An 18,750-nucleotide genomic window follows, 5' to 3' on the forward strand; every position below is an offset into this window, starting at 1 on the left:
GTGGAATATGTTCCAAACCTTCTCCTTAAAGTGAGAGGAGGCCTTTAGCCCAGCAGTGTGAATTTACAGGCTGTTGTTGTTGTTGTTGTTGTTGTTGTTGCTGAAGGTGACTGTTTACCATTGGGTGGTCCCATAGTCACCGTCGTATTAATTCAAGATCTCGTCGAAATGCCCAGTCGCGTACAGTAGTTATGTAAATTACACGAATCAAAGTTCATTGTGCGGTCACAATGTACGTCTTCTCTGTGAGAACAACTGCACAATAACTTGGTGCATACTTCGAAGTTTATAATATGATGATGTAAAATTATTCACTTGGTTATTTATTATTATGTATTTTAGAAAGTAAAGTTAAAAATGTTGTGATCAACATTGAAGCTATATATAGCCATCAATGCCTTTAAATGAAAATAATTCAATGATATATTATATATGTTGAAACTACTGAATACCATGTTAAAAATAACTATGTTACTATATTACGTGGAACATAGCTAACATTTTTAACATGGTGAATAAATGTATAAAAATTTAGAATCTAAATTGATATGAAAACGGCCATCAGTGAAAAGAGTTTTCGTTTTGTACTACGGAATCCTGAAAAACGGAATTTTCATGATTATTTGAAATCTTTTAACTATATTGTGAGGTCACTGGCACGATATACAATTATACTAAATGTTATATCTGCGAGAGAACTAATAAAGTGTATAGTATACTGAGTACATTTATAAATTATAATGCGTAGTCGTAGTAGTAGTATTATTGTTAACATGGTTACTTTTAATATGTTTATATGTTGTCTGAGAACGTTTAGTATGAAATATCGAACGGTATGATTTGTGGTTTGAACGGGTCGATCGGTAATCCCGATGAAGTCACGCTAAGTGTCGACATGCGAAGTTACGTACGGGACCACCCCACACTCTCGCGAGCCATGATGTATTTTTTTTTATTTTTAATCTCTAACTAACTAAAGATCAAACTTCGTTCAGATCGTTCGTATCATCGTTTTATTTTTTCAGATTTTTATTCTATTGTTTGTTAACTTCTATGTGATTCTATTGTTCCATAGCAGTGATATTTGTGTTCCATATTAGTTTTACACAGCAGCCCCGCCCCCATTAGGAGGGGCAGTAGTTTTTTGATATAAAATAAAAAGTACCTACCCAAATTCTTTCCTTGAAGTTCAAGTTGCTTAATGCCAAATTCGAATCAGTGTATTAGCCGCGAAAGCGTAACAGGCTTACCTTCGCGGCTATCCGATACCACGGGTTACAGTTCCATCTTAGGAGATATATCGGTTGATTTTGTTCGGAGCGGTGTGAGCCTTTGAGATGATAATGATGAGAACCCTTCGGAGGGAAAGTGACAGCGGGGCGGTGATACGTTGTCATCGTGTGCCAGGCCACCCCATTATATTACAAGTTTCATTAAGCATTTCCGAGCTTTACATATACATAAACGACGAAAATACGACATTATAATTTATAAATATTCGCCCCAATATTGCTGTTAGTACCATCCAATTTAAATTAGAAATGTTATACAGACACGAACCTAAAACATTTTTACTATCACTTCCCCTTAATAAATTAACCTAAGTTTATTATTATCTTATACTAATAAAGCTTATATAATTAATTTAGTAATACGCGTTAAATACCTTCTTTCTTTGAAGTCGATTAAAAAGCACACCAAAAAGTATTTACATTCTCTAACAATAAATCAGTATTTTCATAAAATACATAACATTCTTACGTTACTGTTTTTTGTCGTAGCGAGAATGTAATCCTACTCTTACATTTACGATTCTAAATCCATATGGATTCGATACATTATGCGAATTGCGATTTATTTTAGTTTGCCCTTGTAACCATATGAATAATTTCCGATATTTCATGTTTTTTGTTACTAGTGTTTTTGCAATAACTTTTATTATTTCTCGTTTTAGTTTGTGATTAGATTTATTGTGGTTTAAACCAACAGTATAAATTCATGTTCTTCTTTATGTAAGTACGTCTGTAGGTACCTTCTCATCAGATATCTACCCCCAAAAAGTAGTACCCATTATTGTTGGGTTTCAGCTTGAAGGGTGAGTGAGCTAGTTTACCTACAAGCATTAGGAACATAACATCTCAGCTCCCAAGGTAGGTGGCGTATTGGCGATGTAAGGAATGATTAACATATCCTACAGCGCCGTTGCCTATGGGCGGTCATGATCACTTACCACCACGTGGCCTTCCTTGTCCGCCTACATACATAAAAAAAAATATGTAAAAATTAATGAATGTATAATTGTGCAAGCATATATTGGAGATTAAAGATGTTGATCGCTTTCACGTTGCAAGTTATTCTCGGTGAACATATGTGTTCTCTCTTTAGTGGATTCGAAACGTATACAAGTAGGGCTCGGCAGTGTTTGTTTCTTATAATATATGCGACAGTAATAGGGCGGCGATCGTGACGCAAGCGTCGCGGCGCCTCGCGTCGCCGTTACCCAACAACAGCAATGCGGCCTGGATCACGCTAATCTGCATTCTTATTGTAGAATCAATTTATTCCGGACCCTACGTAAGGGCGGATATGTCTTGCATCTCATACCATATGGCTATATTTTTTGTTTCGTTTTGTTATACAATCTTTTACTCGAACAATCAATAGAGGCTAGAGAGGAGATAGGTAGGTACCTATCCATACCTACTAATATTATATATGCTAAAGTTATTCTGTCTGTTACACTTTCACTAAATACTCGAACCGAATTTGATGAAAATTGTTTTTAAGCAAGCTTGAACACCTAATAAGGAATTAAGTTGCTATTTATACCTAACACCTAACGACACGTTCAAAGCCGCCGGTGATAACTAGTTATTGTTCTAAAGCTATCGCTACTTCTTCTGAAAAGTCGGGACCCACAGGAGAATATACCTATATGTCAGATTAATATACTTGTGATGATTATAAAACAAACCATTGAAGTACCAGATCAAAACGTGTTCCAATACAAATGTTACTCCTAAAATGCTTGAACTTTGTTACTTTTTAATTAAACATTAATGAGCATAACTGTTGTACCAAACTAATATGCGTATGTTTTCTCAAAGTATCGTTTTGATTCATTCTTATTCTTCACCGTGAAGTATGGCCTTTAGTTATTAACTGATGATTTGACGTTTCTATATGGACTTTGAAATATGAAGATTTGATGAACGTGAATAGCAGATTTGAGTTTCAGTCGGTGCGGTGCAGTCGGATATTATCCATATTAATCTTTCTTTACACATCATTTGCCAGCTTCCTGCGTTAAGAGCAAAGATTTCGTTTGGATCCGTTTGCTTGTTTAAGCACGAGACCATTAAACTTATCGTATAATTTGTATCGTTTTAAATAAATGATTGTGTTTTCTTATGTAGGTAATAGTTAAACAGATAGGCAAATGGACCACCTGTGGACAAATGGTGACCACCACACAAAAAGGCGTGGAATTAATACCTGTTGACTTCCAGGCAGGATATATTATAATAGATATATACAAAAGTGCTTGTAAAAGCCCACTTGAATAAAGTTTATTTTGATTTTGATTTTGACCGTCAATAGATAGTGTCGCTGTAAGAAATAATAAAAATACCTTATATCACACCAATGCGCCACCAATTTTGGGAACTAAGATGCTATGTTCCTTGTCCCCGTAGTGACACTGACTCGCTCAACCTTCAAACTGGAACACAACAATACTAAGTACTGCTGTTTGCCGCTAGAATATCAGATGAGTGGGTGGTATCTACTCAGACGGACTTGCCCAAAGCCCTACCACCACGTAAAATGTGTGCTAATAACATGTTTTTAAAAGTATATTATTTTACGTTAGCAAAGTGGTGACGTCCGATTTGATTTGGCTACCAATCAAGGAATTCGCTTTGTTGATCTATTTTAGAACTACCGCGGTCGAAAATATATTATTATGTAAGCTTCTTGTAATTTTATTTCAATGCATTATTATTTAACGAAATTTTCTTAAATTAAATATATGTAACATTTTTTTTTTATTTGGTTAACGCGATATAAAGGTCCTGTTATAAGATTCTATATAATTGTTTTTAAATAAATAAAATTGATATCACTTATTTAATATTAGATGTAATATACTTAATTGACAAATTTGAAAAATTTTCTTTTCCGAACCGGTGCTGGTTCGGAGAAGAAAATACCCTGATATTTGATGAGATCCGGCGAAAGAAACACGGCGTGTTTTTTTAAATTGTTTTCTTTCATATTAATTAGTATTAAATAGCTTCTTAAATTTTACAGTATTATGTATATATTGTGGGCGTATTCTTTACATAATCTATAAAAAAATTAAAGATTGCAAAAAGAAAAATAATTGTTTATGTTAATGATTTTATAATACAATGTGAGCAGTAGTGAATCTAAGTATACCCTAAAGTTGTTTACCTAAAAACTTTTCGGTGTAAGTTGTCTGTCGTATCGTATAAATTAAAAGTTTTTTTGTTAAATAATTCGGATAAGTAGGAGCTAAACCATTACGCAAGAACAATGAACGATAATATGACCTCTGAGGCAGTTGGTGCGTTACGACCATGTCTCGAAGGTGCCGTCGAGGTTACGGGCTACGGTTTCAAGTATTGAAAGGACCGTCATTTCCCAACGTTCTATCAAAATTATATATCATTTGACTAAACTCGTATTAATTTTTACAGTATTTTTTTTTATATATTTTTTTTCTTTTTTATATATGAATGTAACTGACGACCTCCGTGGTCGAGTGGTGTGTACACCGGTTTTCATGGGTACGCCACTCTGAGGTCCCGGGTTCGATTCCCGGCCAAGTCGATGTAGATTACCATTAGTTTTCTATGTTGTCTTGGGTCTGGGTGTTTGTGGTGCCGTCGATACTTCTGATTTCCATAACACAAGTGCTTCAGCTACTTACATTGGGATCAGAGTAATGTATGTGATGTTGTCTCATATTCATATTCATTCTTGCAGTACTCAGATAATTTTAATGTAAGTAGCAATCTTTAACTGAGCCTATAATTTCAAAAATAAAATATTAATTAAGGGAATTTTAAATTACAATACAAATTATTAATGATATACTTTTTAACTGGTCGTTGTCTGCGGCTGCGCTGGCATTTAAGGGTCATGTGTTAGGCAAAAAAAGTAGCCTATATCCATTCTTGGAGTTCAAATTTGGTTCAAATTGGTCGTGAAAGAGCGACAGTCAGACAGACAGAGTTACTTTTAAATTTCTAATATTAATATAGATTTTAAAATTTGTTAGTAGACTCTTTCGCAGTTTCGTTACTGTTTTTATTTTAGTAATAGTATAGGACAGATACCCGAATTATAGTTCAAATGCCACTTGCCGTTTTTTTGATACTTTAAGTTTCGTTCTCAACAGACTCTACTCAGGCCATAGTCCGAACGGAGTTTGTCGTAGATCTAATAAAGTAAAAAGAACCTCCGCTTTGAGTTTTGACCTACTTTAAACGAATTACGGATTAATAGTACACTTTTGTCGCGTTAGAAAATCAAAGTCAACAGTTTCAACCTAGAAATTAATATTCTTGATATAATCGCTTCAGAGTCTGTATTTTAGCTAAACTAAAAATTTAAACACAATTGTAGCTCGACTTTCAAACAAAGAATGCTGAAAACAAGAGCCTTGAAGATTCACCTTGAAAATAGAGGAATATTTTTTAGTAATTGTTTCAACCTTTCGACGTAATCAGAGCATAACTGATATTACGTAACGAAAACCTTTCCAGTCGTTCATACATATACACGAAATTGTTGAAAGAAGAAATTAGAAAATATTCCGAAGTTGATAATTTTGTACACAATATCTAGAATGAGTTGATTGGTGAATATTGCTATCTCTTTCGGTTTGTTCGAGTTGGAAAGAATAACAAGACTGTCAAATTATTTTAGATTATGATTTATAGCATCTATATGATTGATGAAAAAGAGTAACTATTGAATTTCTCGCCGGTTATTCGCGGTACAATCTATATTGCTTTATTTATATTATTTATTATTAAATATTAGCCTTACTTTAAAATTATCGTTAGAAATGATGACTTTTAAAGTTTTATGTCAATTCGCCTGAACAGACATTTAATAAAATAGGAGGATTATTGAATGTATGATAATTCTAGATGTCGCTCGCGGCTTTGCTCGCCTTTTAGGTAGTTGGTTGTCATGTGTTAGGCAAAAAAGTATCGTCAGGGCGCCACGGTAGTATGCGTAAGCGATCCTGTGGCGCCCGCCGAGAGACGGTGAGGGTACCGCTGGTTTTTTAGTGGGTAAACCCGGTGGACCTGGGCGCACTCTGTGTCCAGGACAACCGGGGAGGCCCACACATCCCCCCCCCCCCCGCTTACCATCACGTGGGGGAAGCGCGTAAAGCATTTTTCCAGCGAAAAAAAAAGGGAAAAAAGTGTGTCAAGCCTGTGTCCTTTCTTGGAGTTCAAGTTAGCTTCACACCAAATTTCATCAAATTCGGTTCATTGGTTTGGTCGTGAAAAAGCGACAGTCAGACAGAGTTACTTTCACTTTTATAATATTAATACAGATTATCATAGATAAATAAGATTTAGGCATAATAACTATTTAAAAACAGCTTTCCAATGGGACGTAGGATTAATGTGTCTAGGCATATTCATTTTACGATTTATCTCATGAGAATTTTGAGTTAATTTTTTTTTTCTATTTATTTATTCGTTACCACAGTTTACATAGCATATTTAAGGTTGGGTCTCTCTAGTGAGTATGTTTCATACTCGTGTCAGAGGGACCCATTCTTCCATAACATAATGTGTTATATAAGCAACCAAATAAACAAACTTTTGATTCACATAAAAAAATAAATAAAATCAAATTAAATAAAAAAAGATAACTGAACTTAATAATTATTATAAAGTGCAATTGAGTTAATACCGCTAGCTTTATAACATTAATGTGATGTATATTGTTGTCCGTAGATTGGCAGATCGTCGGAGCCCCCGATCGACTTCGTGGTCATGGACACGGTGGCGGGCGACAAGAGCGGCGACACGAAAGTGCTCCAGAGTACGATATCGCGGTTCGCCTGCAGGATCATCGCGGACCGCAACGACGTGAACAACTGCCGCATATACGCGGCGGGCTTCGACTCCTCGAGGAATATATTCTTGGGTGTAAGTTGATCCTCTATGACTCCTATATCTATGAATATCTTTTTATTATATATAGTCTTAAATTTACCTAGAATTATTAATTATATGAACATTATTATTAATAATAATAGCGGAGGTGGCCCAGTGGTTAGATCGCGTGCATCTTAACCGATGATTGCGGATTCAGCACAGGCAAGCACCTCTATATATATGTGCGTAATTTTTTGTTTATAATTCATCTCGTGCTCGGCGGTGAAGGAAAACATCGTGAGGAAGTTATTAATTTCGGGATATTTACCATGTTTTTTATTTTTGTTCGGTGGAGCTCGATATTTCGACATTGTCTACGAATGTCTTGTTCACGAGAATGTCTTGTTCAGTCTCGTGAACAAGACATTCGTAGACAATGTCGAAATATCGAGCTCCACCGAACAAAAATAAAAAACATGGTAAATATCCCGAAATTAATAACTTTAATAACAAAAATAACCATGTTAATTTAAAAACATCGTGAGGAAACCTGCATATGTCTAATTTCATCGAACTGCCACATGTGCATTCCATCAACCCGCATTGGAACAGTGTGGTGGAATATGTTCCAAGCCTTCTCCTTAATGGGAGAGGCGGCCATTAGCCCAACAGTGGGAATTTACAGGCTGTTACTTTACTTTACTTTTTTTCAATATTACGGTAAGGAACAATAATAACAATGACCTTTTAAGATAGTCTCGAGAAAAAGACATTCGTATATAATGTTGTAATATCGAGCTCTACCAAATAAAAATAAAAGAAATGGTAAATATCCCGTTTTCAATATATAAAGTAATAAAAAACCACCATGTTCATAGCTAATAATATATGATTAACAATGTAATTCAATAAATATAATGTATTTAACAATACGCAAAATTTTTAAAAGTAAGTATATATAAAATTTGAACTCCCACTGGAGTAGTGACTGTTGATACAACTAATGCTCAATTAATAAAATTCGCCATTGTGTATTTCCAGGAAAAAGCGACAAAATGGACGGAGAACCACGAAATCGACGGTCTCACGACAAACGGTGTCCTCATCATGCATCCGCGAGGCGACTTCTGCGGTGGCAGCGCGACGTGCGGTCCCTGGCGCGAGACCTCAGTTGGAGGAGCCGTGTTTTCTCTACGAGAGAGCCGATCGGCACAACAAAAGGTATTAATTAATTACTCATTGAAAGTTGCTTAACAAAACTAGAATATGGTGTTTCGATCAATAATTAATTTATGGTTGTACTAGTTGCAGATTAGCTCACGTTTTAGAATTAATATTGCAGAATATAATATTCTCAATTCTTTAAACTATATGTATGAATTTGTCTCAAAACTGAATTAATACCGCGCTTGCGTTAGCGCTATATTGGTTGTCAGATTTTCGAAAAAAAAGTTGCCTATGTCCTTTTCTTTGAGTTCAAGTTTGCTTCATACTAAATTTCATCAAATTCGGTTTAGCGGTTTGGACGTGAAAGAACGTCAGACAGATATACAGATTAACTTTCATATGATATTAAAACAGATTACATTTTTAGGGTTTGCCTTGTCAAGCGGAGACCAATGTTCTAAGAGATGGAACAATGATTGATTTGTGCGGCGCAACACTTCTCTGGAGAAGCGCTGAAGGATTAAAAAATTCACCGGTACGATGAACATTATTTTCTTCTTTTTATATATATTACTATCAACACGGCCCGGCTTCGCACGGGTGCAATACTGATACTAAATATACCACAGAATTTGTTTATTTAAGACATCACATTAGAAAGTTCTAAAATTATCAGTGATTCTTTACTATATAACTATATTTTGTCCATTAATCATATACAAAAACATTACCCTCGAATCAGACTATATATTAAAAAAAAAAACAAATCAAATTCCGTTACGTAATTTTAAAGGTATAAGCATACATAGGTACACACAGCGATAAGCGATTTTGTTCACTATGCAATGATTTACGATCACTAACCGTTATAAACATATTTCTCTAGACGAAGCGTGACTTAGAAGCATTAGTAGACGAATTAAACGCAGGAAGACCGCAGTGTCCCGTGGGACTCAACACACTCGTTATTCCGCGGAAGTTGTCTTCCGCGCACCAGGACTTGAACCAGCCTTACGTCTATCTCAACTGTGGACACGTGCAAGGTGAGCGAGACGATTATTCGTAAGCGATGTTGCATCCGCTAATTTTACATTTGAATCCTAATAAAAATACACGAGCCAGTACAACTCATTCTACCCATAGACTTATCTAAATAAGATGGAATAAAGTTAAACAAAACTTAGATTTACGTATGCCATGCGATTTGCTAATGATTCGGTTATATAGTCAAGTTACAGTTCTTGACTTTTATATTTATAATAGATTTGCTCTTAAACAGCTTATATCCACTTTAAATTTAATGGCAATGACAGTTTTGGCGACATTCAAAGATTATAGATTATTTATTTATTCAAGTTCTCGACCAATTATATTGCGTCAATTCAGTGGCAAATGTTTATTTAACTTTTTTCCTCTTACGGTTGGAATAGATTATATAACAAATAATTTGTTAACAAGTTTATATGCAGCATAGATACTTAGTAAGTTCTCGTAATGACTTAAATTGCAACTAGTACGAAGATATTCTCTCAACAAACAACAACAAAAACAGCCTGTAAATTTCCCACTGCTGGGTTATGGTCTCCTTTCCCTTTGAAAAGGTTTGGAACATTTGTTTCAATGAGGGTTTTTGGAATACACATGTGGCAGAATTTCCTTCACCGTCGAGCATGAGATGAATTATAAACACAAATTAAGTACATGAACAATCAGTGGTGCTTACCTGTTTTGAGCTCGCAATCATCGGTTAAGATGCACTCGTTCTTTCCACTGGGCCACCTCAGCTATTTGAATGAATGAATGACATGAATATACATAAAGGTCCGCGTTTTAACCATTGGACCACCTCGGCTCTTGATATGAATATACATATTATTAATAATTAATTAATTCATTTATTTTCAGACAATAATAGTCCATATTTGTTAGTATACAATTTAACTTATTCTATGTTAGTATTACATAATTAATATTTATTTATTTATTATTATTAAGTTCTCAGAACATGTAGATCAGTGAATCTCCTGTACAAGTCTGAGTCCATTCTTTCGCTAATTAAATTCAAAATTTTATTCGAGCTTTCTCGAACACGCCGTACTAATGACGCTACCTTTATTATATGTACTTGGTGGTAGGGCTTTGTGCGAGCCTGTCTGGGTAGGTACCACCCACTCATCAGTTACTCTACCGCCAAATAACAGTAGTCAGTTGTTGTGTTCCGGTTTGAAGGGTGAGTGAGCCAGTGTAACTATAGGCACAAGGGACATAACATCTTAGTTCCCAAGGTTAGTGGCGCAGTGACGATGTAAGGAATAGTTAATATTTCTCACAGCGTCATTGTCTATGGATGATGGTGACCACTAACCATCAGGTGGCCCATATGCTCGTCCGCCAACCTATACCATAAAAAAAAAAAAAAATGTGGTTGGTTTTCAGGAGAGCACTCGTGGGGCGCTGAGGGCAGCGAGGCGGGCGTGCGGCGCTGCCCGATGTGCCTGACGGCGGGCTCGGTGGTGCGCGTGTGTATGGGTATCGAGCCCGCCTTCTACGTCGACTCGGGCCCGCCCACATACGCCTTCAACCCCTGCGGGCACATGGCCTCGGAGCGGACCGTCAAGTGAGTGCCACACAGACGTTACATACCTGAATTATACTAATTACTGGGAACATATATACTTGTATTATCCACTAACCGTGTAAAAGTAAAGTAAAGTAACAGCCTGTAAATTTCCCACTGCTGAGATAAGGCCTCCTCTTCCATCAAGGAGAGGGTTTGGAACGTATTCCACCACGCTGTTCCAATGCGGGTTGGTGGAATGCACATGTGGCAGAATTTCGATGAAATTAGACACATGCAGGTTTCCTCACGATGTTTTCCTTCACCGCCGAGCATGAGATGAATTATAAACACAATTAAGCACATATATATAGTGGTGCTTGCCTGGGTTTGAACTCGAAATCATCGGTTAAGATGCACGCGTTCTAACCACTGGGCCATCTCAGCTCACCTAACCTAACCTAACCCCTAACCGTGTAGTAGGACACAAATTAGATGTAGCATCGGAAAATGCAACGGAATGAAATTAAAACCGATTACTACCGATTTACACAACCAATAGAAATAGCTCCCTATCGCGCCATTCGACGCTATTCGTCGCTATAGATTCACGCGTCAGAGCAAGCAAGTTCATGTGAATCCACGCGTCAAATTGTCGAATATATTACGTCATATGATATTACAGGTTATTACGTTTGTGCAAAGATCATATTCGCATGAGAAATAAATATTGAGAATTTGGTATGGCGTACTCAATTTGGATGTGATCGGTTTTACGAATTTTGCCGATGCGACATCTAAGTTGTGTCGTACAATACCCCGTTGGAAACATTATACAGTGTATTCGCCGTGAATAACGTTCGCTGGTGCGCAGGTACTGGGCCAGCGTGGACATCCCACACGGCACGAACGGTTTCCACGCCATCTGCCCGTTCTGCGCGGCGCCGCTGCAGGGCTCGCCGGGCTACGTGCGCCTCATCTTCCAGGACAACCTCGACTGAATCTCTCCCGCTCCCACGCACAGGTACGCTCATTATATATACGAAGATTAACAACAATACAAAAACAACAACAGCCTGTAAATTCCCACTGCTGGGCTAAAGGCCTCCTCTCCCTTTGAGGAGAAGGTTTGGAACATATTCCACCACGCTGTTCCAATGCGGGTTGGTGGAATACACATGTGGCAGAATTTCTATGAAATTTGTCACATGCAGGTTTCCTCACGATGTTTTCCTTCACCGCTGAGCACGAGATGAATTATAAAGACAAATTAAGCAAATGAATCAGCGGTGCTTGCCTGGGTTTGAACCCGCAATCATCGGTTAAGATGCACACGCTCTAACCACTGGGCCATCTCGACTCACGAAACTCTTACAAAGATTAACGCATGCGCACAACTGTTCGATGTTGTATACTTTAATTATTAAGGGAACTCTTTTTATTCTACAAAATGATTTCGGTCTGCTACTGAACATTTTTGACCTGCATCCAATGCATTTTTAATGACCGGCATTGGGATTTCGTCCCATGATATCAGAGTCTACATACAGTTAACTTATTTTGGACTTTCTTTTTTACAAATGAAGTAGGAAAATATATAAACAAACTTTAGATTAAGTTTTTCATGCGATTTGCTAATAGCTATATTGATCACGACTAAGAGTTTATGATTAATATATCTTCATTTATCATACGCTATTAGACTTAACTATTTATGGCTATTTTAATATTACTTCCAAAATCAGATGTGGTATTTTCAGACGCCATTTATTTACAAATCCATAGTGAATATTATAGATTAAACAATCTCTCGACCAATAATATCGCATTATTTGCTGTCAGTTGTTTTGACATTTCTTTTGTTATGGTTTTCAATAGAGCATAAAAAAAATGATTGTAAGCTTTACATAATGTTATGTATAAATATTGTTGCTTATTAAGTAATTAACTGTTTCAGGTTCGCAGAGGGGCCGAGTCGTGAGGAAGCAGGGTATATCTACAACGTGATATAATTAACACATAAACGTCGACACGTAGCCCGTTACACATAAGAACATAATATTCAGTGTCTGTAAGCTCTACTTACAAACAATCTTATAGTTTTTGCTTAACTATGACACTTTAATTGGTCTATAAGTAATCTGAAATTTCTTTGCAATACAATTTGGCATTATCTGTTTCAAAGTTTGAACGTTTTGTATCAGAAAATATATTTTATTTTTGATATGTATATTTTCCAAAATACCGATTTAACATAACATAGTAATTTGAAGGTTAACAAATGATAAAATAGACATTATTGTCATACATTTTACAATGTTGTTTGTTGATTTTTTTTTATTTAACCAAGTTTTAACCCGGTTGCATTAATTCTATATGCAATAGTAAGCTGTATTTTGTTATATAGCTGTTAGTATAAAAGGCACGTCAAAGTCGATAAAGTTATTTTTAAGTATATTAAGAACAGAAACGGTATATGTTCTATATATTAAATGATGCAAATATTACTTTTTAATTTAAACATTACGGAAACGTATTAACGTCTGCATATTTATTTTAAGAATAAAGTGTTCGACTAATGTTTTGTTAATTACACAAACAGAGGAAATAAAATGACAGAAAACATTCGAAGCTTTGTAAATTGCTGCATTAGTTTTATATCGGAATCGTTAGGAGTGAAATATAACAGGTTTTCTACAAAAAAAAAAAAAATTAATTGGCCGATTTTTATTTAAACAACGCAGCAGTTTATATGTAATATGATTTCGAATAAAATAATAATTGACTAAGGTTAATGAAATGTAAATAATCGTCAGTTTAATTAATTTATGTTGGGGTTTCAGTAGCGTGTGGCATGCTTCGTAGTTGTAAGCGAGCCTGTTAGTTGTAGCCGTTATTCCCGAGTATATGTTTCTAGTTGTTGGTTCCGTACACGTCGGGATACATCGCTATGTTAAGTTGTATTCGCTATCTCGTTCGCACTCACCGACTTTCATATCTGATTTAGCAATTCCGACATGTTCCCTCAACTGATACCTTTTTATGAGAAAAAGGAGTACTTAGTTGTTACAGAGTGTTAAGTGATCTTATTAGCGGATTCCGTTCACACTGATCTCACGGTAGTTTCGACAAATTAAGTTAACATTGTACGCACGTCGCGCCGCTGTTCGCGTTCGCCGATACGACAACGGGAGGTTTGTAAAAATAATGTAAGTTTTTATAGACGTAGTGAAATTAGCTTACGTAATTCGAGAAATTTAGTTTTTGTACAATTTGAATCCACTAGTTAGTGATTACACAACATGCCTTCGAGTCAAATGTCGCGAGAAATGTATATGTCTGTTATAGTAAGAGTTCATATTATTAACTGTATGCAGAAGTAAACATATTAATTTAGAAATAAAGAGTTTGAAATGAAATTGAATTACTTATTTATAAAAATAAAAAGAAGATCGTCTGTTACATATTTTATGGACCTATTGATTTATGAAATGGCTTATAATATTTGTACATGTGATTCTCGTAAACAAGAGTAATTTCTTTATGTTGAAATGTTTGTACGAATATTCCTTTTGACTTGTGACAATATAAGCAGCCGTCAGACAAGGCGAGTTAGTACGTCATGAAAGACGAATGCTGACGTTGGAATACCCTTTAGCTTCTAATAATATTTATGCTTTGGTATGTGTTGTAAATTGCGTTGCACTGCAGACGTGTTTCGGTATAATTAGCGTTATTTTTATTAGAATGACATGTTAAAGTATGCACTGCGGGGTTGTAACACAAAATTTTTCAGATCTACCTTATACATGGTGTGTTGTTTTGTTACGGTGTCGATGTGCGTAAACTTTTGTGTTACAATCATGCCAGTCGTGCTGGGAATGTAGCGACGTTAAGACTATCGTCTTGCGCGGTCCTAACTATTTTCGTCATGTAAAAACAAACGAATTTATTCCAGGCGCGATAAGTCGATGCTCTTACGTTTGTCTAAATAAGAACTGAATGCTAGCCTTAATTTTATTTATAATAAGTGCTAGGTTAATAAAAATGCTCTTTTGAGTTAGAAAATTGACTTGGTCTTTTATTTATCAAATAAAAATAGTTCTTCCAACATTCAACGCAACTGAATAATTCTAATCCTTCGCTACTTCTACGATTATAAAAAAAAGCAAAGAGATCATAGAAAGGCACAAATTATCGTCAGCTTCATTTGACGACCTAATTTAGTATGACTTAGTGCGAATTTGTAAATCCATCCTTAAAAATATACATACAGTTAATAATAATATCAACAATAAACAAACTACTTTCTTTTAAGAAATAAGGGGCCATTCATTTATTACGTAAGATGATTTAAGGAGGGGGGGGGGGGCGACCATGTCTTGTTTTCTTACAGGGGGCTGGGAAGAAGTTTGTGCAATGCAAATGCACAAAATTACAATTATTTGAAAAAAAAACCTATGAAATTACAAATAATAAATTTGGTACTTTGAAAAATTAACGTTAAAGTGAAACAAATGTGTAATCATTTTTACCTTTAGATTCTTACGTAATAAATATTAAACGGAGGGAAATGGCCCATGGCCATGAGTCGAGATGGCCCAGTGGTTAGAACGCATACATCTTAACCGATGATTGCGGGTTCAAACCCAGGCCAGCACAGCTGATTCATGTGCTTAATTTGTCTTTATAATTCATCTCGTGCTCAGCGGTGAAGGAAAACATCGTGAGGAAACCTGCATGTGACAAATTTCATAGAAATTCTGCCACATGTGTATTCCACCAACCCGCATTGAAACAGCGTGGTGGAATATGTTCCAAAACCTTCTCCTCAAACGGAGAGGAGGCCTTTAGCCCAGCAGTGGGAATTTACAGGCTGTTGTTATTCTGTTGTTGTTTGGAGGGAAATAGCAGGCAGCCTATTCTTATTTTTATCCTATATTAGGGGGTGGGGGGTAGATAAAAAGTAGCGAAAATAGTCTTACATAATAAATGAATGGTCACTTATGGCCATTTTAACCTACATTTGCCATAAAGAAACATCACTATTGACTTAATTCAAAATCTAAGACATCAGTCAGGACAAAGTCACTGTAAATTGAGTTTGGTTGTAACGAGAACTCTAACATATTGGTCGTAAGCGGTCGCCACGGCCAGTCCGAGGTGGTCTCTGTTCCACTCGAGCGAATTTATCGGCTGCGAGCTGATTACCATCCGCTGTAACCTTCTCAGCTTGCCCGGAACCCCCACTGCAACGCCTTGCGAGTCAACATGGTACCTCTGCTCTGGGTATTCACTGAAATTAAAATTAAACTGATACTGTCATTTTAATATTTTTTTATGACTTGGGCTTAAAAAGTTACGATACATTGTTCTTTATTCTTAAGTAATACTTAAACATTTCGTTTTTATTATGAATCAAACATTGCCAACATGCCTATTCTGTGTTACCCGTGCAAAAAACCATTTTGTCGCAGACTAAGTAATTGATGACATTATTTATACATAATTTACTTTCAAATTGCTAAAAGTAGATTACGATATTATAAGAACCTATTCAGTAACAACAAGTTCAAAAAATATAAAACATACTATGGCACAAATCAAATTAAACTTTATTCAAGTAGGCTTTTACAAGCACTTTTGAATCGTCATTTTACAATTAAGTGAAGCCGGTTCGGAAAGTAGATTCTACCGAGAAGAACCGGCAAGAAACTCAGTAGTTACTCTTTTTTAACATTTAAAAAATACAAAGTCATGTTAGTTAAATAGAATTATTTAAATTAATATATCCTGCTTGGAAGTCAACAGGTATTAACTCCACGCTTTTTTATCATCTATAAAATATAACAAATAGTATATATATTATTAAATATATACAGTCTAGTAGACTTTAAGAGTATGTTCTTACTATTTCCACAGAGAAACTTGTCCATTCCCCGCGCATGTTAAAAACAAATCTCGATTCTGAGGAACATGACGCGCCACCCAAATTGTACCACTCTTCGATGAGTTATCTAACACCTGTAAATATGCAATTTTTTTTTTTTTAATATTATTAATTTGGTGCTACATTTTCAAAATACATGTTAAAAAATAAAAAGATATGAATAGCCTGTTTGAAACTAAGGACTAAAAAATACAAACCATACATCTTGAATATAATCTAAGATTTTATTTTAAATATGTTTTTTTTTATTCTGTATTACATTGGCATAATATGATGAGTTGGAGCCACCCTTTCAAATGAGAATGTATAAAGGTCTGCATAGTAGATTACTATATTATTTAATAATTATATACAACATAATTATATAAAACTAGCTATACGCCAAAACAATATAATTTAACAAAAGAAACCAAAATACCTGAGCGAATCCTTTTGAAGGGTTCTGAGTTCTCAGATCAAATACATGGAACTTGCCTTCCAATGTTGTTGCAACAAGTTTATTCATTGGTATGTCTTTGCGATCAAATTCAGTGTAGCATACCTATTCAACACATAATCACAATTAGTATCCATTGTATAGCAATAAAACATTATCAGTTTCCACTACTTACCCCATTTTTCAAATTACATTCCCATCTTAAAGACATAGTCCGAAGATCGAACATCTTGAGATCTCCATTATCGTAACCAGCTATGACTATCCTCTCGGCATCATTAAAAGAATTACCAAATGCAACGGCCCAACAATCACGTCTTGTCTCTCCTTGGACGGGTTGCATATTTGCTACAGGTTTACCTCTTTGTCTTGGATCCCAAACTTTTACGGTACCTTAAAATAATTTTAATGTAATATAAATTTTATAATAAATTTTCTGAAGCTTTAATAGCTAAGCCTTCTTTGGTAGTTCTTTAGTTTCTTCTATAAATACAGATACATAAAAGGTTAAGATAAAGGTAAGTTTCTGTCAATTGTGTAGAGATTAAGATAATAAATTAATTGCATTATGAAGTTCATTACTTCAAAATGGTAATAAGATAATATAAGTTATTAACCATCTCTGCTTCCTGTTACTATCTCTGGGGCCCCGCAGTTGAGAGTATTTCCTCCCATGCCATCAATGGAATTGATAATATCTGTGTGTTCCTTTGTTATGTATACTTGACCACTTTTTTCTAGATCCCTAAAAAAATATACTTTTTTTAAACTATACAATACATAGAAAATGTTTATTTTTGTTATTTAATTATATTTTTTAATAAATGATCAAGTAGTAATGAAATAAATTGGATACATACCATATTTCTAAAGCCCCCTTAAAATCGCCAGTAGCGAGCTTTCTCTCAATGTCACTACTGGCTCCGAACGTACCACATTTGAAAGAATTAGGTCTTTCGATTTCCTTTATTTTTCTTAGTTCACCGGAGTTTATTTCGAAAATTTCTAAAGTACCACTTCCTTTTGGTAATGAGCCGATTACAACGAATTTAGCAGAACATGGAATCCATTTACAATCAAATAAACAATGATTAAGGTTATGCTCTATATGAGTTATAATTTGAGGTGTATCACCGTTTTCCATTGTTAATATAATTTCTAAGAGGTACAATTTCGTTTATAACCTAAAACTTAGCGAAATAAACAAAACTTGTTGCTATGGTTACTGATAAAGCTTTCAATCCGTCAATGTCAACTACCAGAAATATTTGCCACCTATAATATTTTTAAAAAATCCTTCTATTTTGTATTTATTTAGTGTATTACTGATCATCAACATTATCATCAATAGCATCAACCATATAGTCTTAACTTTTGATTATTTCAAACTCAATCAAATCCATAACTTCCCAACACTATAAAGATCTTTTGCTAAACAATAATTTTATTGTAAAAGTATCACAATATTTTTTAAATCTATTCAGAGGAA

The 18,750-nt window shown here is 35.2% G+C and overlaps 2 protein-coding genes across 2 annotated transcripts in view; one reads left to right on the forward strand and one right to left on the reverse strand.

Moving 5' to 3' along the window:
* The window catches only part of LOC124538665 (protein pellino), a 68,132-nt gene extending 53,185 nt beyond the window's left edge, over window positions 1–14,947 (forward strand). Inside the window, exons 4-10 of the mRNA XM_047115799.1 lie at window positions 7,008–7,202; window positions 8,193–8,372; window positions 8,746–8,853; window positions 9,205–9,361; window positions 10,755–10,935; window positions 11,750–11,899; window positions 12,833–14,947. Of these exons, the coding sequence (XP_046971755.1) occupies window positions 7,008–7,202; window positions 8,193–8,372; window positions 8,746–8,853; window positions 9,205–9,361; window positions 10,755–10,935; window positions 11,750–11,876 (948 nt within the window). The 3' untranslated portion in view covers window positions 11,877–11,899; window positions 12,833–14,947. The remainder of the gene's footprint in view (window positions 1–7,007; window positions 7,203–8,192; window positions 8,373–8,745; window positions 8,854–9,204; window positions 9,362–10,754; window positions 10,936–11,749; window positions 11,900–12,832) is intronic.
* An 841-nt stretch (window positions 14,948–15,788) lies between these two features.
* On the reverse strand, window positions 15,789–18,568 carry LOC124538667 (dynein axonemal assembly factor 10). The gene is made up of 6 exons (XM_047115800.1): window positions 18,122–18,568; window positions 17,879–18,006; window positions 17,437–17,654; window positions 17,244–17,366; window positions 16,787–16,899; window positions 15,789–16,171 (listed from the first exon to the last, which is right to left on the reverse strand). Exons 1-6 carry the CDS (start codon window positions 18,403–18,405, stop codon window positions 15,964–15,966), a joined length of 1,074 nt encoding a protein of 357 aa, XP_046971756.1. The 5' UTR covers window positions 18,406–18,568; the 3' UTR covers window positions 15,789–15,963.
* Window positions 18,569–18,750: the final 182 nt, after the last annotated feature.

Source organism: Vanessa cardui, chromosome 20 (assembly GCF_905220365.1).
Source record: "Vanessa cardui chromosome 20, ilVanCard2.1, whole genome shotgun sequence".
Taxonomy (NCBI): Eukaryota; Metazoa; Arthropoda; class Insecta; order Lepidoptera; family Nymphalidae; genus Vanessa; species Vanessa cardui.